Here is a 22993-nt window from a genome sequence, read left to right as displayed (position 1 = left end):
CTTGTGACCGCGCGCGGCTGGAGCTTCTTTTCCGAGCTTGGAACTTCGTTAGCCGCGATGAGTTTCCTGGCCGCTACATTCCTGCTCCTGGTGTTCAGCGCAGCCGCCCAGGCCGAACCAGTGCATTTCCTGGACTGCGGTGAGCCCCAGGCCCGCCCCGAGGTTCCTGCGTCCTCTGCGGAAGCCCCCGTCGGACCCCCGCGCTGAGACCCCCCGGGCTGGGTTAGGCGGGTCCCTCGGGCGGCCAGACTCAGCCGTGGACCCTAACTGGAGTGGGCTGGGTGTGTGGAGAAGGCGCCGGCCTTCATGAAACCCGACCGCACACAACTTTGTCTCTTTGCTTAGAACACATGTTTTGGAGTTCCTGAAACTCCAGGAAGGGGACCTTTTGCTGAGGTTTCCTAAAGTTTGTAGGGCAGACAACAGAAGAGCTGTATCCAGCGCCGGTGGAGGAGTGGTACACAGAACTTCTTTTTATTTATGCTTTGCATCTTGGAATCCCACCTCCCCCTGCCAACTCCCTTTGCTTTTCTTTTAATTTCCCTTTTGCTGACAAGTCAAAAGTCAATTTCCCTTTTTCATCATTTATTGTTATAAATAGCACTTCCTTTGGGCTCGCTATGGAATCTTGTGATTCTTAATCAGGTTTCCCTTGCATAAATTTCATTGTGTCTCTAATCACAGCTTGTGACACATAACTCCCTCTCGCCGCTGTGGTTGGAATCTTTGTTGGAAAATACAACAGTGGTAGAAATTCTGAGTGCCTTCACTGAGTCGAGTCTATAGAATTGTCGGAACAGAACCCGAGCAATTTTGTTCAGAATTGGAGGTGGAGAGATACAGCTATCAATGAAAGAGGCATGAAACTGATTTGTAAGATCTGTGAGTGGAAAGGAAGCACGGAGATCATATAGTGAATCACTGAATTCCAGGGATGTTGGGTACCCTACCTAAAGTCACGTAGCAGAATGGGAAACCAGAGTAAGTGTGACCGCCTAATGGGTTCACCTTGCTCACTGCCTTGACAGAGCCGATTTATCAAGACAGGGGATTTGCAATGGCGAAAAGAATAATAAACGCAGAGCTGGCTGTGAGGGAGACCGGAGTTTTATTGTTACTCAAATCAGTCTCCCCGAGCATTCGGGGATCAGAGTTTTTTGTTTTATTTTATTTTTTATAGTGGTTATTTTATTGCTTCTAGTATCAAGATTATTGAGAAGTCAAATGAAGTTATGCTGACTTTAAGATTCAAAAATTACCCTCCGAACAACGATTATAATTTAAGATAAATAACACTTAAAGAAAGCAAACCTTTTATAATATGACTTTCAATACAGTTTTTAAGGATAATTTGGTGAGTATGGGCTCGGAAAGTGGCGAGTGCTGATTGGTTGGGTTGAAGATAAAATCATAGGGGGTCGAAGTCAGTTCTTCTTGCTGACTTCTGGGTGGTGTCATTTGCTGCATCGGAATGCAGGGTCTGCAAAGTATCTCAAGCACTGACCTTAGGTTTTACGATAATGATACTATTACCAGGAGCAGTTTGGGGATGTTCAGACTCTTGTAGCCAGAGGTTGCATGATCCTTAAATCGGGGTATCTACCCTTGTAGCTAATCTGTTAGTCCTACAAAGGTAGACTTCTTCCCAGGCAAGGAGTGTTTCAGGAAAGGGCTATTATCCATTTCCTTTCAGAGTTTAAACTATAAATTCCTCTCCAAAGCTAATTCAGCCTACACCCAGGAATGAACAAAGACAGTTTAGAGGTTAGAAGGAAGATGGGGTAGGTTAGGTCTGATTTCTTTTCCTGACATAATTTCCTCAGTTATGATTTTTGCAAAGGTGATTCTGTAAGTTTGCTGCTTTATAGCCAGTGCCCAGGTAATAGTAACTGCTCAATGAAATGTGTTGAAAACATAGATGGAATATATACTTTTCCCCCTATGTCGTAAACATTCATGTTGAGGCAAAAGCAAAGTTGGGGATTAGGGGACAGGATTGATTAAGGAATAATAGACTGCTGGCCTATTAACAGTTAAATGCTATTCATTGATTTAGGAAACTGGCACTTGAAAGCTATTATCGCTTTCAATTACTGCCTTTCCCTCCGTTAAACTTAGTGGCCAGCGTGTAGATGAAGACACTCTTAATTTTAATAACTCATTCCATTGTCACAATATCTTTTTTTTTTTTTGAGATGGAGTTTTGCTCTTGTTATCCGGGCTGGAGTGCGGTGGGGCGATCTTGGCTCACCTCCGCCTCCTGGGTTCAGGCAATTCTCCCTCAGCCTCCTGAGCAGCTGGGACTAACAGGCACGTGCCACCATGCCCAGCTAATTTTTTGTATTTTTAGTAGAGACGGGGTTTCACCATGTTGCCCAGGATGGTCTCCATCTCTTGACCTCGTGATCCACCCGCCTTGGCCTCCCAAAGTGGTGGGATTACAGGCGTGAGCCACCGCACCCGGCACAAGCTATCTTACAGATGAGGAAAGTGAAGCACATAGAGTAGCTTGCCCACGATCTCACACCCAGTAAGTGGTAGGAAACATGGATCTTTGTGAGCCACATTGGGTTTCCAAAAAAAGAAAGGAAATAAATTCAGAAATTGTTCTATTCATTTGTAAAAAGCAGGAGTACACCCATGGGAAGAAGTTTTTAAAGGGAAGGAGGGTTTCAGCTACAGATTTTTAATTTACTTTTGAATTGGGAAATATGATATAAAAACTTCAGCACCCACATCAAAAGGTTTTTGTGTTCCACTCTACACCCACCTTCCCTGGGGTGGGATTTCCTCAAGTGAGAAATGGGGCTAAGCAAACTAGTTTCATAATGTTGTAGAACTAAGGAGTTTGTTCTATTGACATTGGAAGTCTAAGAACCTCTTGTCAGCAGAAAACTGGATGAAAGAACTGCAAGTACTACCCTTTACTTACTTCCTACTAAATTATGTAACCCAGCCTTGAAAGAAGCAGGTGGAAGCTGGACATTGAAAGCCTTAACCTTAGCATTGATTTTCAATAGATTGTTGATTGAAGTTTGGGTTTTTTTTTTTTTCTATTCACCAAAAATGGGTTGGAGTGGAAGAGAGTGCTTCTCAGACTGTTTTGGATGCTTAAGAGTGTGTACAGTTTGAGAACTTTGCTATGATGGAGAAGCAAGCTGAGGGGTAAAGGACTGCAAGGTACTATTTACCAACCTAGCTGGAGTAGTGTTGGTCAATGTTATGATAGAGTTAGTTTAAAGAGACTGTTCTACCCAAGGGCAGCCACAGGCAGCAAAGAACATCTACTTAGATTTCTCAGTTCATCTCATTCTTTTTTGTTTGTTGTTTGTTTGTTTGTTTGTTTTTGAGAAGGAGTTTCGCTCTTGTTACCCAGGCTGGAGTGCAATGGCACCATCTCGGCTCACTGCATCCTCCGCCTCCTGGGTTCAGGCAATTCTCCTATCTCAGCCCCCCGAGTAGCTGGGACTACAGGCACGTGCCACCATGCCCAGCTAATTTTTGTAATTTTGGTAGAGACGGGGTTTCACCTTGTTGACCAGGATGGTCTCGATCTCTTGACCTTGTGATCCACCCACCTCAGCCTCCCAAAGTGCTGGGATTATAGGCGTGAGCCACCGCACCCGACCTTTTTTTTTTTTTTTTGTTAATCAATGAGAGCTTGTAACGTTGCTCAGGTTGGCCTTGAACTCATGGCCTTGCCTCCTCAAGCACCAGGACAACTGGCCGGAGCCACCGCAGTCCCCTCATCTCATTCTTTTATAGTACTGAGCTAATCTGGTGACTGACTGCATAGCAGATAACGTACTCTCAACCTGCAGTTTGCCTCTGTCTTCATGCATTCTATTTTTGAGACAAAAAGAGCCCATCCTATTGGCTAGAAACATAATTTCTATCCACAGAGTATATTTGAGGTAAGAGGCCAGCTTTTGTGTCAGAAGGGAATTTGCTAACCTACCCAAGAGCAGCTATTCTAGATTAAATTCATGGACTAAATCCAGATGTGGTAATAATAATAATATATATATCACTGTGTTCCAAATACTTATCTAAGATCTGTATTTGTTTTAGCTCAGCTACTCTATTATCCCCAGAGAGGTTAATTATCTTGCCTTGAGTCTATACAGTAAGTAGCAGAGAGAGTGAGATTTCAAATCCAGGCATCAGGCACCAGAGTCTGCCTCTTAGCAATGATGGCTGAATGGCTGAACTGAACTTACCCTGTTACAGGCACTGTTACCAGGCAGTTAAGTTCCATTCTGTCCCATTCAACTGCCCAGTCTCTGGGGCCTGGATGAGGAAATGGAATTTTTAAAGACTTTATTTAGACCTTTTTTGGTCAAGCATTTATTATATATAAATTGTACTTTTGTCCTTGGTTAGGCTGAGATTTAAAAAAAAAACCCACACACTTATTTTAGAGAACACAGGTTCCTAAAATCGAGTAAACATCTGTAGATTGCAGATGTGTGCTTAAAATTGTTCTCATTGATAGGGGTATACAGTCACAATTTGGAGACCACAGATTGGAGAGACACTAGAACGGATTGAAAGATGGTGGGGGAGAGGTGGGAATGGTTTGGGAGAGCCGGTCTCAAGATTCCACATGGAAATGGTAGCTGTGTGATTTGAGTGATGGCTTGTGCCACATGTGTGCTGCTTTAAATCTGGTGTTGAGAAGGGAGGAAGGGTAAGGGTATGACTGTCCTGATACAGCCCTCCCAGGATACAGAGCAGGGGAGCTGGCTCTATGTACTTCATCATTTGGTCAATTATCCTTTAGCTATCAAATGTGAACAGTTTTTAGTTCGGAGATTTATAGAGAATGTCTAGCGTTACTCTTCAGTGCTTTATTCTCTTCTATTAAAGACTCTCAAGCTACACCTAGTTTATGAATCATAAATCAGTCTTTGAAACTGCTTAGAAACAACACAGGTAAGTCAGATGAATCCTATTTCTTTTTTGAAAGTTTTTTAATTTTTAAAAACTTTTTCTCCCCAGTAGATGTCTGGAGAAAAAAAAGAAAAAAGAGAAACTTTTATTTGTTTTGAGGATTCCCAGGGATAAATCCTGACTCTTTCTAGTACCTTCTACATCTTACCCTTATTTTTTAAACATATGCAGCATTTGCAGATATATCATTCCAGCAGCTATATAGACCTAGGCCAAGTAAATATTTCGGAGGAAATGAAACCCAGACTCAAGTAGCAGTATTCTTCTTTAATGCAGCTGGCACTTCTGCCATCTTGGCTGTGTGAGTCAGCGCTATTTGGAGTTAAGTTTAACCTGTGCCCTAAGCTTGTATTGAAACTGTAAAGACCTTAACCTTTAGCCTCCTCTTCAATCCCCTTGATTCTTGGAAAAATCCAGGTCTTAACAACCTTAGTCAAGATTTAAGGCACTTCATGTTGGTTTTGGAGCCAAAATATTTAATGACTCATAAGTGGGCCTCAAAGAACAGGACTAAATAATTGAAGAAACTGCAGAAGTGCAGTGGAAATGATGCAGTTCCCAGCTCAGAAGTGGCGGGTAGTTCCTCTCTTAAGGGTCATTCTTAGTTCAGAGATGAGGTAGTTCTTCTGTTTAGGGTCATTCCTCTGTTAAGTGTTAAGTGGTAGTTCCTCTTAAATTCCATAGTCCACTTACTCAGAAGTAAGTAAGCTTCTGGAATCAGCCTAACTTTGTTTTTTGTTTTTGTTTTTTTGTTTTTTGAGACAGTCTGTTCTGTTGCCAGGCTGGAGTGCACTGATGCAATCTCAGCTCACTACAGCCTCTGCCTCCTGGGTTCAGGCAATTCTCCTGCCTCAGCCTCCTTTGTAGCTGGGATGACAGGCGCATGCCATCACACCCAGGTAATTTCTGTATTTTTAGTAGAGACGGGGTTTTGCCATGTTGGCCAGGCTGGTCTTGAACTCCTGACCTCAGGAGGTCCACCTGTCTCAGCCTCCCAAAGTGCTGGAATTACAGGCATGAGCCACCGCGCCCAGCCAAATCAGCCTAATTTTAAAAGCCAAGACTGGATATTCTGATACTTTTCATTGTTTTACCCATCCCTTTAATAGTACTGCTTATTTCTCTAGAAGTCAGGTTGGGGTGAAAAAATGAAGGGATTCCAAGAAGACAAAATACTGGGCAAAGGATTTACCAGAAGTTTAGGGGAAAAGGTACAAAATCTGGATAGAAGATGTTAATCACTGAAAATCACAGAGGATATTGGGGTTGAACCTCTAAGAAAGAGAATCATGATGAGGGGCAAAGAGGTGATGCTGAATTCAGAAACCTGAAAAGTTGAGTTTGAGCCTGGATCTTTATCCAGAGTACTCAAGTAGTTGTCAGACGGGAATTTCCTTGACGTATCTTCCATTCGTCACCATGGCTATGTATTTAAAGCTTCCTAGCTTCCTTCAGGTTCTAGTGACACGGGATTCCAAGTCAGGCCCATCCATTGAGTCTTGGATCTTCCCCTTCCAGGCAATTTGACTTTGGACAAGTCTCAGTAATCTTTGCTCTTCTGGCTTCTAACCACTAAAACCAGGACAATAAAACCCATTGTTGTGAGATGTTACTTTCAGATGCCTCTGTTTTCCTTCATCCTTGCTACTCAAGGTACAATTTCCATAGGGTCTAAAAATGAATGATTCAGAAACTAAAAACTCTTGAAGCCAGATTCAAGAAAGGTTCAGTCTATTCTGGGATCTGGCAGACATTCCAACCAATAGTAACAGACTCCTTAAATCAGTGTTTGCACTGTAGAACTTGGGGTAGAAAGATGGTATAATTCATTTCTGATCTTCCTCCTCGGAGGTTCAGGCTCTAGGTTTGCTTTCTAGCTATTTCTGCATAAAGTACGGCTTTTGGCCATGTGCAGTGGCTCACACCTGTAATCCCAGCACTTTGGGAAGTTGAGGCAGGCAAATTGTTTGAGCCCAGGAGTTTGAGATCAGTCTGGGCAACATGGTAAAACCCTGTCCCTACAAAACACAAAAATTAGCCAGGTGTGATGGTGCATGCCTATTGTTCCAGCTACTCAGGAAGATGAGGCAGGCTTTCTTGACCCTGGGAAAGTTGAAGCTGCAATGAACTGAGATTGTGCCACTGCATCCAGCTTGGGTGAGAGAATGCGACCCTGTCTCAAAAAAAAAAAAAAAAAAGTCCAGTTTTTCCTGTAGTGAACAACCTTCATCAAATTTGCATGCTAATCTGTGTGCTAGAAAAAGAAAGGGAAAATGGAATCTTTTAATCAAAAGGAAGGTTGAAGCAAACATTTTCAAGGTTTAGGTTAAAACTGTGACCCTTACCATCAAGAATGCAAGACAAGACTCTAGGAACATTTGGAGTTTCTCCAAATAATATGATCTTTAATAAAATTATTTATGGATATGGTCTTGATATTATTTAGTTTGACAAATATTAACTTTCTCTTGGTCAAAAAATCAACTAGCTTCTTTATCATCTGAATTAGAGGCTATGATTTTAGCAGCAAGATGAATCAAGACTCTGACTTGTAATTGGGCATTATTCTTAAAGGTTCCATCCTGGGAAACAGTCCAAGGAGAACGAGTTCACCCTAACTGGGAGAGCAGAGCACCTTCCCATTTGGTAGTGGGCAGTCTAGCTGGTTTACTTCTCCTCCTATTCTCCTGTTCAATTTATTTTTCTTTTGCAGGTTCTGTGGATGGAGTTATAAAGGAAGTGAATGTGAGCCCATGCCCCACTCTGCCCTGCCAACTGAGCAAAGGACAGTCTTACAGTGTCAATGTCACCTTCACCAGCAGTGCGTAAAATGGCTCTTACCTCAAATTGATGTTAAAGCATAACCTAAATATCAAATGTTGGAATGAGTGTGGAAATGGAGGGGAGGGGGATTGGCAGTCACAAATTCTGTGACTTTTTTTGCAACTCGTGCAAAGCTCGCTTGGACAACCTTCTCATACAGGGTCCATGGCTCCCAGATTCCCTTTAAGCAAACAGGGAGATGTCCATGTATCCCAAGTTAGAGAAGACAGCTTGGCTTTTATCTGTCCTGTCTTGACCCATATTTTATAGCAGGCTTTGATGGAAATGTCAGCTCTGTTTAGCTACAGGCTGCAGAGTATTAGTATGGACCTTAATTCTGCAAGCTTGGAACTCCTCCAAATTGTTATTTTAAGCAGTAATATCTTTCAGCTATTAAGTCTACATTCCACCTGAAAATAAAGGTACCATTAATACTTAACAGCCTCCTTAAGATTTAGGGAGCCCACTGGGGACCCAAGAAACAGCCAAGAAATCTGAGCTTTCTTCAGTAATATTCAAGAAATATTATTGGAACTTGTTGCTTTCTTGTACCACATCACTTTGAGCTTTGTAAGAATCTAGACAAATGTAAAATCTTTATTTCTAAGGCGAGTGTCTTCCTTTAATCCTTTCCTCATTTTCTGTACTGTAAAACTGGACTAGACAGTCTAATAAGAAACCTCAAAGTTCCTGTTATCATTTGTTCATAAGCCTAAAGACAGCTCTAAGTACTAGCTGCCTATTTTCTCTCTGGACTATAAACAAACAAACAAAAAAAGCCTTCTAAACAAGTCATCCCCAACCCAGAGAGAAAGAAAGACACAGAACCAATTTTCTGGATCTCCAAAATACCCTAATAGCTTGTAAATCTGATTGCCCTAATTTTATACCTTTATTCCTCCTGGCCATCTTGTGATGTGGACAGTAAAGTTTATGAAGAAATGCACATCTTTCTAATCTTACCCAATTTCTTTCTTTCTTTTTTTTTTTGAGATGGAGTCTCACTCTGTCACCCAGGCTGGAGTGCAGTGGTGCGATCTTGGCTCGCTGCAACCTCTGCCTCCTGGGCTCAAGTGATTCTCCCGTCTCAGCCTCCTGAGTAGCTGGGATTACAGGCATGCGCCACCCAGTTAATTTTTGTCTTTTTAGTAAAGACAGGGTTTCTCCACGTTGGCCATGCTGGTCTCAGACTCCTGACCTCAGGTGATCCATCCACCTCAGCCTTCCAAAATGCTGGGATTACAGGCATGAGCTATTGCACCCAGCCTAATCTTACTCAATTTCTAAAGGGTTACCTCTTTCGCTTTTGTTACAGACCATGACATTTAAGACACAATATACTTTGACAGAAGCTGATATAAATAGCAGACAAAGTTTACTGCCGAAAATCAGTGGCCACGTTGGATAAGGTTATTTATCCAGGTATCTCTGATTTTCCTAAGAAACTATGAAGGGCCATGAAAAGCAAGGTTAAGAGCTAGGAAAACAATTTCTGCTGATTCCTTTTTTTTTTTTTGCATAATTAGGTTTGGAGTGAATGCTTGCACTGTGCAAATACCAAGCACAACTACAGAGAGAAATAGGCCCTAGGAATCTGTTGCTTGCAATTATTTCTGAATTTTTGATTTAGAGTTTGAAAATAGGTTGTTTTCTTTGCCATCTGATTCTCTTTTTTTTCTCTTAGATACTCAGTCTAAAAGCAGCAAGGCCGTGGTACATGGCATCCTGATGGGCGTCGTAGTTCCCTTTCCCATTCCTGAGCCTGATGGCTGTAAGAGTGGCATTAACTGCCCCATCCAAAAAGACAAGACCTATAGCTACCTGAATAAACTACCAGTGAAAAGTGAATATCCCTCTGTAAGTGATACCACTGTTGAGCACATGAGAGGGCTTGGGACTGGATTAGAGATCAGAGGGCAGTGGGCAAGAAGCAGAGATGGGGTAAAGGGCCCCTTATCTCTATGATGAAGAAGTGGAAGCCTGAGGGACAGGAAATAGCCTGAGCGTTAGGTGTCAGGAGGTAAGGCAGATGCTTTTCTCTGTGTCTCTTCATTCTTTCACTATGACCTGATGGTTAGCCTGGGCATAATGATGCCATTTTTTTGTTTTTTTTGAAAATGTACTAAAATTTAATCATCCATAAAAGCTGTAATTTAATCTGTCATTAAAACACAAGAAGCAATATTAGCGTTGGTTTAGTATATTGTATATTTTAGCTTTGAAAGCCATAAAACTCAGTTATCCTGGTTTCTTTTCCTATAAGAGACCCATTTCTCCAAAGCATTATGTACAAACAATTTTAATTAGAATATAATGACAGATAATATTCTGTAATTTTTTTTTTTTGAAAGAGAGTCTCATTCTGTATCCCAGGCTGGGGTGCAGTGGCACAATCTCAGCTCACTGCAGCCTCTACCTCTCCAGTTCCGGTTCAAGCAATTCTGCTGCCTCAGCCTCTGGCGTAGCTGGGATTACAGGCATATTCCACCATACCCATCTAAATTTTGTATTTTTAGTAGAGTCGGGGTTTCACCATGTTGGCCAGGCTGGTCTTGAACTCCTGACCTCGTGATTTGCCCACCTCAGCCTCCCAAAGTGGGTGATTATAGGCGTGAACTGCGCCTGGCCGATATTCCATAATTTTTTAAATATAAAATGAAGTCAATGACTCAAAAAAGTTATCTGCTGCAATGAGTTTGAGGGGACATCCTAATCAGTATCATTACAGATATAAAGTATAATGGTTCAACATTTTCGTGCTTGATAAGGAGGAATCATGATAAAAATGTCAATATGAAATCATCTGACTATAGTAGCAAATACCTAACATTTGAAATGCATCCATGCTCTTTTCCATAATCATATTAGAGCCAAGTATATTTTCACATCTATTATGTCTTATTTTCCAAGAGATGTACACAGAGCAATTTTTTTTCTCCAGGGAACTTGTGCAAACCAATATAAGATCTAAATTTTTCCTGTAATATATGAAATAGGAGAAACCTCTTCAGATGTATTTTTTGAAGTCTGGAGTGCTGGCATTTTCCGGTTAGGCAATAGTTCATTCCTGTAACCTGGCTCCGAGCTGCTGCTGACTGTGGGCCTAGAGCAGCAGGCATGACTTCTTTTTAGGCTGCTGCTTTTCCATTGGTGTTTTTCTATTTATCTGTCTGACTAGGTCATAAAATATCTCATTAACATTCATCTTTGACTTTGCAGAAGATCCTAAAATGGCACAGTTACACCACCGTCTTGCTAAATTCTGACCCTACTCTTTGCCAACTACACAGTCATCTTCCAGGTCACGTTTATTGCCAACAAAAATCATTGGAACATCTTCTGTGTCTCTAACCAGTAAAATCTGTTCCCTCAGGTCCTGTAAGTTGTTAAATGTGGACTGCGCTGTAATAGAATATGATAGTGCAAAACCTTGGCCATTCTTCATATACAAATCCCTCATCACCGTGAATTGCTCTGTCCCTGCAGTATTTAAGATTTTTTTTTTTTTTTTTTTTTTTTTTTTTTTGAGACGGAGTTTCCCTCTTGTTACCCAGGCTGGAGTGCAATGGCGCAATCTCGGCCCACCGCAACCTCCGCCTCCTGGGTTCAGGCAATTCTCCTGCCTCAGCCTCCTGAGTAGCAGGGATTACAGGTACACGCCACCATGCCCAGCTAATTTTTTTTTGTATTTTTAGTAGAGACGGTGTTTCACCATGTTGACCAGGATGGTCTCCATCTCTTGACCTCGTGATCCACCCTCCTCGGCCTTCCAAAGTGCTGGGATTACAGGCATGAGCCACCGCGCCCAGCCGTATCTAGGATTTTAAGCATACACTCTTGGCAATCGACTTCACCTTGCTTTCTGTAGGGATCGTCTATCGTTGGGTCATATTTTTCAACAAAAATTCCCTGAACAAACTGAACCATCAGAGCAGACTTCCCAATGCCTCCTGAACCAAGGACCACTACCTTGTACTCATGTACGATGTGGTCTGTTTAAATAATGACGATACCCCAGTCCGGGTGCCGCCACCTTCTCCTCCTCTCCCACTCCCACCTCCCCACTCCCCCTCCCCCCCGCTCCCCATTCTCCCTCCCCCTCATCCTTCCCCTTCTCCTCCTCCCCATGCTCCTCCCCCTGCTCGGCTGTGGCTCCTGCTCCAGCTCTACAGCAACAGCTGATGCCATTTTTATATACAATATTTCATTTGGTTCTCATGACCATCCTATGTAGAGATGACTTTATCTCTATTTTACAACTGAAGAAATCGGAGCCTCTGAGGTTATGCAATAAGAACAGAGTCGGCCGGGCGGTGGCTCACGCCTGTAATCCCAGCACTTTGGGAGGCCGAGGAGGGTGGATCACGAGGTCAAGAGATGGAGACCATCCTGGTCAACATGGTGAAACCCCGTCTCTACTAAAAATACAAAAACTTAGCTGGGCATGGTGGCGCGTGCCTGTAATTCCAGTTACTCAGGAGGCTGAGGCAGGAGAATTGCCTGAACCCAGGAGGCGGAGGTTGCAGTGAGCTGAGATCGTGCCATTGCACTCTAGCCTGGGTAACAAGAGTGAAACTCCATCTCAAAAAAAAAAAAAAAACAGAAGTAGTACAGCCCAGGTTTTGAGCTGGGTCTTATAACTCCAAAGCTTGTGCAATGTTAAAAGATTTTAGCCAAGTACCAAATAGTTAAAGATCCAACTTATCTTAACATTGTCATTAGAAAATCATGGTTTCTCCATTAATCTCTTAACAAAACAATAGAGCAGTAGTTTGGTAGCTCCATGGCAGAGAGGTAGCTTTTTCCACCCTCCTTTCTCCCCTCCAACCCCCACCTTCACTTCTGACCCACCCCTGCTGTACCTACCTCTTTTTCTACCAAGCACTTGTAAGGTAGATCCTGCTGGATTGGATGTGTATTAAAGATATGAATTTTGATAAGAATAGAGGAAATAAAGGGATAGCCTTTTTCCGTGAAGAAAGAGAGCCACATTTCTTGAAAAGAAATCAAGTTAGGAGTAATATCTGGCCATTTATTTTCTAGGAAAGGTAAGTAATTAAAGGACATTCTAAAGAGACTCAAATATAGGGTGTCTCTGCTGAAGGGATATTGGAGGTCTTAGGGATGTTGGAGGTAAGGGACAGATTTATAGATGAATTTGCAGAGTATCCATATAACCATGGGCATGTTTGAACCTCAGTTACATATGCAGTGACTAGTCAGAGCCTGATATGTAGGAGATACTTAATATATGGTAATTATTGTCTGTTAAATGAACTACATTTAATATGAAAAACAGTTCAAACTCTTTAAGCACTAAATGAAGCAGCAGTTAATGTATACTAGTCTGGAAAAACTCACAAAGCAAGTTTCAAGAACCTGAGTATCATTGCCACTCAAATGTTCCATTGTGAAGAAACATTACAGTATAAAAGAGAAATAGTAACTAGTGACAAGTAAGCTAATGTCCACATAAGAAAGGATCTGCAGAGTGTCAGTGAGTTACTAAGAATTGGAAGGGACAGCTCACATGGTATGAGTGTAACAAGTCAAGGCAGGGATTTCTGATGGAGTACATTATTAGAAAGCATTTTAAGGGCATTAACTGAAAGTATATTGCTACAAAAGGTTGTCGTTCTTAAAACTATTCATACAGCTACAGATTTCTCTGAGCCATCCTTTGTGCTTTGACATTCCCATTTCTAGCTAATGAGAAAGTTTCCTTATACCTAAGAATCTACATTTTTTTTTTACTCTCTGCTCTTGATGGTTACATGGGGAAAAGCTGGATCAGATTGCCAAATACATGAGAAATTGCTTAAAGGCAAAATTATTCATGTAAGCCTTCATGTGGTAGTGCATTTGCATTGCTATCAAGGAATACCTAAGACTGGGTAACTTATAAAGAAAAGAGGTTTGATTGGCTTAGGGTTCTGCAAGCTGTACATGAAGCATACTGCCAGCACCTGCTCCTGGTGAGGCCTCAGGAAGCTTACTGTTATGACAGAAGGCAAAGGGGGGCCAGCGTGTCACATGGCCAGCACTGGAGCAAAAAAGAAAAGAGGGAGGTCCCAGATTCTTTTAAACAGCCAGATCTCAGGTGAACGAAGTGAGAACTCACTCATCACCAAGAGGATGGTGCTAAACCATTCATGAGGGAGCTGCCTCCATGATCCAGTACCTCCCACTAGGCCCACCTCCAACACTGGAGGTCACATTTCAACATGAAATTTCAAAGGGACAAATATCCAAACTGTATCACTTCGTTTATGTGCCATTGATCTAAGAAAAGAATGTTTTAGAAATTACATTTGATAAAGTAACCAAGTTAGTATTTAGTACAGCTAGCATCCAATCATAAGTATAACTTCATTCACTCTCTTAAGGCCATAGGCTGTGCCTACATGCTAACCAGCCTTCATGATTTAAGAAAAAAAGTATGAGGAGGTAGGAAGTTTGCTACTACATCTAGGATTCATAGTTAAGCCAATTATGGATGGAGGTCAAGTCCTATTTTCATTTTTCTCAATTATTTTTCTCTTTCTCCAGATAAAACTGGTGGTGGAGTGGCAGCTTCAGGATGATGCAAACCAAAGTCTCTTCTGCTGGAGAATCCCAGTACAGATCGTATGTCTATCTGGGGTTGAGAGGGCATGGGCGGAGGGAGGAAAGAATTGGAGGATAAATCACACCTGAAACTAAATCAGTGCTGTAAGATAAAAGGAATTTCAAGACTACTGTTTTATGCCTCTCAGCCTGTAAAAGCATCAAAGACCCTATTTCCTGAGAGCTCAGAACTGTTGCCTTTGTAATATCCTTTGTAAAAAAGGTTGAAGGAAAGAAGAGATAGTGGGACTATAGGGATTGATTTAACTGTCTTCATTGGTTTTTGCTGTTTGAATAAGGAAGGTCCAGCCAGACAGGACCTGAAGGAGGTTGCTTAGGGATGTCCGATAACTTGCCCTAGGGTTATTGCCCTCACAGTGGAGGAAAGGTTCCAAAATGCTTCCAGTGAGCTGGAACATTACATCCACAGGTTACTCATCAAGTTCCTCATTGAGTTCAGTGCATCTGGCCAACGAAGTCTGCTGACTCTTGACAGCACCTCCAGCTTTGCTGCTTCAACAACAGTGACTTGCTCTCCAGTGGTATCCAGTGATTCGTTGAGGAGGTGCTCTGTGAGAGAAACTCAGCTCTGGATGGCTGGTTGTCAGTGGCTGTCTTCTGTTTCTTTTTCTGTCTTAGGTGGTTTTCATTAAATGCAGCACTTGGTTAGCAGATGTTTAATTTTTTTTTTTTTAACACGTGGCCTCTTTCTACACCTGGAAGTATACCCTTGAATAAATAAAAACTCGTTTGTCTTGTCTTCTGCATGTGGGCTGTGGTCTTCTGCTCTTTCAGAGTACGTTCTGCACATGGAAGTCAGTCTCTCAGTTCCATGGTCCCAGAGTACACCGAAGATGTGACTTTTTCAGAAACTTTTTTTTCCTCCTTTTTGCCCAGTAGGACCATATCTATTTTATATGAAATGGCCTTGTTTTGCTTTATTTTACACAGTCTTATGCCACCAAGTGCTTGAAAGAAGCAGTGAAAGTAAACATCACCTCATTGAATAATTGTGCCTGAAAGGTTGAAGGAACTGAATTTGGTGGGGAGGACCGGTAGGAGAGTAGTGGGGTCAGGGATTACAGGTTAGGATGAGGCATGGTGATCTTTTGGGAACCCTCTGCCATGAAGAAAGCCTAGAAGCTTAAAGATGAAATATGAAATTGTAGCAAGTAGTGGCTACATTAATTAAATCTTGGAGTTTCCTACCCTTAAAGTACAAGTATAATCATGGGTATATATTTTTCCATCTATTTTGAGTCAGTATACTAGCCGTCAGCTCTTAGATAGCCAGGGATTACAGCCCCATTTGCAATTGAGTTGAATAACTTGGATCTTAGGTCATCTATTGTTAGGTCAGAGCAAAAGGAAGGAACATTCATTCAAAGTGCTTGTGAGCAAATAATTGATTTGATCCAGTTATTTTTATCCAACTAATTTCACTAAACCCTTTTATTTCTTTGGCCTGTGAGTTTCCCAGGGAAACCACCAGGGGACAGTGATGGATCAGGAATAAAGTTATCAACAGCCAAGCTTTCCTAGTTCATGCCAGGATCCAGTCAACCACTGTACTTTTTAGCTATGATCTTGTGTATCCTGTCACACTGAGTCTAGAGTGACAGTCCACCCTGTCTCCCATACTGGACTCTACGTGATTCAGAATTGTGTGAATTCCTGGACTGTTAACTGTTGTACAGCCTCTGGCTTCGGACTGCCTGTGGTTGAATCCTTGTGCCACCAATTAACAGGACTACCAGTGTGATCTTGAAATCACTTCGTCTGTCTGTCTGTCAGTTTCCTTATCTGTTAAAAAGGACTAATAATAATAGGACTGTGAAGAAGACTAAATGAGATGAGGCATGTAACACACTTAGAATGACCCTGGCATATAGTATATACTTTAAATGTTAGCTGTCACTCTAGGAGACAGACATTGTTCTTTGTCTAGAAATAGCAGGAAAATCAGAAGGTTCAATCTGAGACGTGATGATGTCTCCTCAGAAGGACGAGGCTATCCTCTGTGCACAGGAACTTTCTGAGAGGCCTAGAAAAGCTCAATTATCATGTGTCCACTGTCTCCCTATTCCCAGAAGATTTCTCATGCTGTTTAGCTCCTTTGAAGTTAACAGCTACCTGCCCTGTCTGTACACTCCTCTGCCCTCATGTTAAAAGAAGACAGGACCCACGCTACCGTGCAAAATGAGTACTTGCCTGTAGCTAAGAACGGTGCCTACTTCAGGGAAAATTAATTTGATACGACTGACTAGTTGAGTGTTAAACTACTTTGGAAATACTTCACATATCTAAGTCACGGAAAAAATCTAAAATATATTTTTTTCCTCCACTTATTCAAATTTAAAACAATATTTTAATACCATATATCTTTCATTATTTATACCATGCATTCTTTGTGAAAAGTTGTTCTTAGGGACAAAATCTTATTCTTTTTATGTGTAAAGCAGGAGTAGACATAATACATAAACAGATACATATATCTGTGGTACTAAAATCTGATGGGGTTGTTGATTAGCATTAAAAGGTCTACAAAAGCTCCTTTAAGGAGTGATAATGAAAAGGGTGGGGAAGCACTAAAGACAGAGAGTATACGTAGATATTTTGGAAATCGAAATTGAAAAGCATTTCAGCTAGCATATATCCTTCTGTCAGAGCAAAAGGGGAAGACAACAGCTTGTGACTGTTTGCCAGCCATCTCGAGGCTACATGAAGCCTGCAGCCGTGAGCTAGGTAGGGCTCCCTCGGGGGGATTAAGTTTGAAAGGTCGTCTTCTACAGGCAGTTCACAGATGCCCCCCGAGTCATTAAAACATTGAGAAGCACTGAATCTTAGGTATATCAAAAAGGTCATCCTCTTTCCAACGACAGTCTCATGCTTTTCTAGTCCACAGAGCAGGCCTCGGAGGCTCAGACCCAGCTCTCACATGAATTCCAGGACAAATAAAACCCAGACTTCAATTGTTAAAATAATGAGGGGGCACCCCTGCTTATAGAATAAAGGGAACCCAACACTTCATATCTCCAGTTCAGGAGAAGGTTAAATGTGAAGACTGGTATTCAGTCAAATTTTATACTAATAACAAGCATGGAGTAATTTTAAATCCTGCATGTTTAGTTTTAAAAATATTAGTTGACTTTTTTTAAAAGGAATAGGATGTTTTTTGTTTTTAACAGAAAATCTTTCAGGAAAGACACAGAGTGATCTTGATTATTGGAAAGGTTGGTAAGAACAGCTTGTTCTCTGAGAACACCCTCCAGACATAGGAAGAGTGACTTGAAATAGGTGAAGTCAACTAAGAAGATGATCTGGGATGAGCCATTCACTTCAGATAATGTAAAAAGCAAGGGTTAAATGACTGGTTCGGTACAAGGACAGGGTCACAGTACATAGGGAAAGCATTAACACAGAAAAAGGAGTTATATATAAGAAAGTCCCCAAGGTGAGAGTCACATTAAACAAGTGTTTTTCCCAAGGAAGAGACAGAACAGGAAATAGAGGTTGGGGTATGCCTTATTTAAAGGCCTGGGACAGTCAGTTGAGGGTGTGTGTGTGTGTGCGTTGGGAATGGGGATGTAGGGGAGACAGCGTTGTGTGACCCAAGGTAGAAAGTGTCTCTGGATCTCCATGGATGTTGCCTGAAGGTCTTTAAAGGATTTGAGTCATTTTGGGTGGTTGTGTCTTTTTCTGAAGAGAATCCCTCAGCCTATCCCTAGATTCTAAACTGAATCGGATTCACTTACAGCTGTCAGTTGACTAGCAACTAAATGGTCTGGGTGTTGGTTGCCATGGAAACAGCTAAAAGGCCCATTGCTATGGGAACCTACCAGGCTCTCTAAACTAGGGGTTTGGTTCCTACAAAGGGGTGGAGGGGAGGGTGGAGCCCAGGATAAGGCCTGAATAGGTGGCTTGAGGGTCCTGGAAGACGGTGGGCAATGTGGGTGAGTGGGTCTGGCCAGCTCCTCACAACAGGGGCAGAAGAACAGTGACCTCTTCTACTTTCTGCAGTCGTCCCCCTGCCTGTTCTCTGCTCACTGCCCAATGCTAGCCACAGAGCACAGGTGTTTGCAGTTCCAAATGGAGAATAAGGGCCTGAGATTCTGGAGCAGACCAGTCAGTGCTGCCCCCCTCACCTGTAGGGGCTTGGAGAAAGGAAGACTTGGCTCCCCTCTGGCAGGCCCTCCTCCACAAATCATATGTCCCAGATAAGCAGCCAGCAGGCGGAAAGATCAGCTTAGTGCTGACTGCCAGTGGGTAAGGCCAAAAAGGAGCCTGGCAGACAAATGGATGGCTGCTAGCCTTGAACATGGCAGAGCCGCTGGGTGTGCCAGATGAAAAAGCAGAGAGCAGGCCAGCAGCAGCAGACTCTCTTCTCAGCACTGGAGAAATGCATTGCTCTGCCCGCTACACCCTCAACCATCCATATGCCTCTGCCACAAAAGGGGATACTGCAAATGGATCAACATAGGAAAGATGAGATTTCATACTCAGTGTACACACAGAATGGTTGTAAGATTCTTTTCTGTTTTGCAATCAAAGTAACTTTCACATTAGTGTTTAGTGGGAGATGATTTTTTACTAAAACAAGAGAAAACATCCTAGGAGCTCTTCCATCCACTGTTAATGTGTAATGTACAAAGGGAAGGGATTGGACTAATCACTAAAGCCTCTATCAGGACTAAAAGCTTATGATGCATTGAAACACTGAAGGGAAGTTGAAGAACACTGGCAAATGGACACAGACTAATCGCTTTCTAGTTACTGATAACTGTGAGGGTGGGGAAAATCTCTAAACTCCAGACGGGCTTAGGATGGAGATGAAGGCCAAGACATTCGATTTAGAGACCATTTCAGATACGTTTGGCCCAGGGGACTTCCACTTGGTTCTCCAGAATTCTGAGATGTGTGATGCTGATTCTTTTTTTAAATCCTAATCTTGCCTTTTTCCTGCTTGGAATTGTTAGTCTCGGCCCCTTCCAGGAGCTTCAGAGTCTAAGAGCCTGGCGTCAGAGAAAAAAGAGAGAGAAAGAGAGATGCCACCAGAACTTGGACTGCTCAACAGGACAACTGAGTGTTTCCCCAGAATCTGTGGGGAGGTTTTCACTTTTGGAAGCAGTCATTGTTTATAGATTTCCACATTAAAATTTTTAAATACAAGCTGGGTTTATATCTCGTCTCCAACTTTTTCCAGCTGCTTGACTTTGGATGCATTTCTTAACCTCTTAAGGCCTTAATTTCCTCAGCTGTAAAATAGGATGATAAGAATATATCCACTTTGGATAGTTCTAATAATGACATGAGGTGGGGGATGTGAACTGCTCAGTGCAGTGCCTGATGCATAATAAGCACCTGAGAAAGGTCGTTAGTATTATTATTATCATCCTAGATAAAAAAGGAAGGTTGCAGCCATGGAAACTGTGCAGTGGCCTAGAATCATAGGCATTTGCCATGCATTTGTCTTCCAAATTTAATTCCAGGTGCGTTTTAAGACTGATGGCCTCTCTGATGCCACAGTCTTGTTTCCCTTCATTAAGCCAGATTCTAACCCTCTCTTTTGAAGACACTTAACCACCTTCTTTTCATGTATGATTTTTGCGTGTCTGCTTACCTTCCTACCAGACTGTAAACATCTTGAGAATAGAGACTGCCCTTTCATCTTTCAATAAATGCCTAGAACTCAGCGATAGTTTAATGAATTTTTTTAACAGGGAAAAATGTCATTTTTCTGTAGGTTTTGGATCAGGCCATTTAACACTATAGCAGCCTTGTCTCCAAAGGGGAGAGGAGAGTAACAGTTGGCTAGGCTTCATTTTCCTGAAGAATGGCATGGCATTGCCCCATCCTAAGTGGGCAGCTCTAGAGCAGGGCAAGGGCTCACATCTAGAAGCCAGCTGTCATCTGTCTCTAGGATTCATTGACAACACCAGCTTGTCTCCAGCCTGAAGACTCCCTGGCCCCGGGCTCAGCTGGAAATGACTCCCCCTCCCCTTCTGGCTGTTGTCTGTCTTTAGTTCAGCCAGCCTATCCCTCCTGATTGCTCCCGCTGAAGCAAGAAGCCACGAAGGTGGCTCTGTAGCTGCAAGTTGCATCAGGTTGCCTCTGGGAGAAAGAGAGAAAGCAGTCTGGCTTATGCAACTCTCTCTCCCCATACGCCAATCTCTGCAGTCCCTGGCTGACCCCCTCAGCTTCCCATCAGAGCTTGCCAAGGCTTGACTTGGCAGGAACAAGGCCTAAAGAGGTACACAGAGCACCTCCCAGACAGTGGCCACTGAGAACCATCTCCTTTCAAGGTGAGTAACAGAGAAAGTTCTGGGGTAGGGAGTAAAGCAGGGAAATGTAGGAGAAAAGGCCTCCAGGCCTGACTGGCTTGCCATGGGACCGTGGAGCAACCATTCAACTTCTTTCAGTTATATAAACACCTGGTAGAAGTGTGGTAGAGACAAAAGGAAAATGGATGTGCATGTGTAGCTTGGAAATACAAAGGCTATTCGTACAGAGAATGTTATCATAGGCTAGTGCAGAGGACTAGCAGTTAATCCTGTGGATTTTCCTACTTAGATCCCATTGGCTTGATGAGCTGTCTGGGCACACCCACAGAAAACATTATAAGGAAAACAAGGTCCCGGATTTGGTCACCAGAAGAACAAGGTTGAGACTGACTCAGTGAATGCCTTTCTTTGACTACAAAACATGCCTGGAGTGCAGCTGGCTCTCCTGAAATGTGTGCTGCTAGTTCTGAGGGTATAGGAGGCTTAGGCAGCTGTACACTTGTATTATCCTGATCATCATGAAGTGTAGTTGAATTTATATGGACGGAACAGTATGCATTCCTTCAACCAGTGCCTATTATGTGCCAGGCACTATGCTGGGCACTGGGAATGAAAAAATTAGTAAGGCATGGTCCTTCCCTTCAAGGAGCTTAGAGTCTAATGGGAGAAGCCAGCAGCAAACCATCCCTACAATCCAGGGGGACAAAGCCATGACAGTCATGTATAGAAGGCCATGGCAACAAAAAGGAAGAGTACTGGGTGATTTGCTCTGGAAGAGGCAGAGCCAGGTCAGGCTTCTGCTTAGAACGTGGCTGGAAATGGAGACACATAATCATGTACTAGGTCATCATTCATTCAGCAAATATATATTCTGAGATTTTTTTTGAGTATTTCTTTTTTGACAGAGAGTCTCACTCTTGTCTCCCAGGCTGGAGTGCAGTGGTGTGAGCTCATCTCACTGCAACCTCCGCCTTCTGAGTTCAAGCAATTCTCCTGCCTCAGCCTCAAGAGTAGCTAAAATTACAGGTGCACAGCACATGCCACCATGCCCTGCATTTTTTTGCTTTTCAGTAGAGACAGGGTATCACTATATTGGCCAGGCTGGTCTTGAACTCCTGACCTCAAGTGGTCTACCTGCCTTGGCCTCCCAAAGTGCTGAGATTACAGATATGAGCCACCACGCCTAGCCTGGAGTATTTTTTATGGTGAATTTGGTGAATTTGGTTTTATTTAAAGTTCCTCCTACTTAATGTACTCTGAAACTGAGTAAGCATGCTTGGCTATGTCCTGACCCTAGTGTATACTTAGCCATCATGATCTATTTGGATTTTAGAATTCTGCCCCCTTTCTCTGACTCTCCAGCCCATGTTACACCACTTCTTCTTTCTCTGTGCTCCAGCAACATCGGTCTCCTTTCAGTTCCTCAAATCCCTTCCTCCAGCCACGGGACTCTCACACATGCTGCTCCACTGCCTGAAATGCTGCCCCCCAATCCCTTTTCATTTAGTTAATTCCTACTCATCCTAATTTCTCCTGCAATGTCTCTTCCTCCAGGAAGCCTTCCTGACCACCTCCCCCAGATCAGATCAAGCGCTTTGCTATACATTTTCATGGCACTCTATTCTCTCCCTTCCTGGCACAATTCAAAATTATACTGGCATAATTCAAAATTATACTGGCATAATTATTCTACCCATGTCTGGCTTTCCCAGTCCCTTGAAGGGATCACTGGGAGAGACAACATTTCTATGTTGTTCATTACTGTATTTTCACTGTCCAGCACAGCTATTCATCCAAGGAGCACATGACCTACATGTGGTTTTTGAGAGACTTAATTAATGGAATGATTAAGGATCTTTGTTGGGCCACCATTTGCCTTGCGCCTAAATGGTTCTGTGTTCAAAACCAACACAATGACAAATGTAAAAACAGGGACCAGAACCACACAGGGGCCCCCTCTAAGAAATGCGCAGGAAGAAGGTAAGCCAGTGGAGGGGCATCCCAGACCAGAAGGCTTCAAGGAGGAGAGGGGGAAGGTGGGAAAAATGAAGAGGGAGAGAAGGAGAATTCCAAGCCCTGCTGTCTAACACCTCTCTGGGTTTTGAAATCAATAAATAGGTATTGAGTATAATCCTGATTCTCAGGGGTACTTGGGTTCCTTGGGTGTAAGATAGTATGCCAGAGATAGAAAAGATGGGATACAATTAGTCCATTTTCCTGCTGCTTCAGTGTTATAAGTAGAACTTAAAGAGTGTGAGTTTAGGGAAGAGGAGGATCATTTTATATCGAAACCAATACCCGTATAGAGTAGATAATACATTTCTTATGAT

At 42.6% G+C, this 22993-nt stretch overlaps 1 protein-coding gene and 1 pseudogene across 2 annotated transcripts; one reads left to right on the top strand and one right to left on the bottom strand.

Annotated features, from left to right (window-relative positions):
* The first annotated feature begins 26 nt into the window (after nt 1-26).
* NPC2 (NPC intracellular cholesterol transporter 2) lies at nt 27-19551 on the top strand. Of its 2 annotated transcripts, none has more exons than XM_054240197.2 (5): nt 27-139; nt 7667-7774; nt 9461-9633; nt 14326-14403; nt 19359-19551. In XM_054240197.2, the coding sequence occupies exons 1-5, from the start codon at nt 58-60 to the stop codon at nt 19521-19523; spliced, it is 606 nt and encodes a 201-aa protein (XP_054096172.1). In that variant the 5' UTR covers nt 27-57; the 3' UTR covers nt 19524-19551. The 2 variants fall into 2 exon arrangements, with proteins under 2 accessions (XP_054096172.1, XP_017832707.1); XM_017977218.4 differs by lacking the exon at nt 19359-19551 and adding an exon at nt 14813-15149.
* On the bottom strand, nt 10791-11373 carry LOC118144985 (ras-related protein Rap-1A pseudogene; annotated as a pseudogene).
* Nucleotides 19552-22993: the final 3442 nt, after the last annotated feature.

The sequence above is a fragment of the Callithrix jacchus genome, chromosome 8 (assembly GCF_049354715.1).
Source record: "Callithrix jacchus isolate 240 chromosome 8, calJac240_pri, whole genome shotgun sequence".
Classification (NCBI taxonomy): Eukaryota; Metazoa; Chordata; class Mammalia; order Primates; family Cebidae; genus Callithrix; species Callithrix jacchus.
The sequence above is the reverse complement of the archived record's forward strand: the minus strand, read 5'-3'. Positions and strand labels throughout refer to the sequence as shown.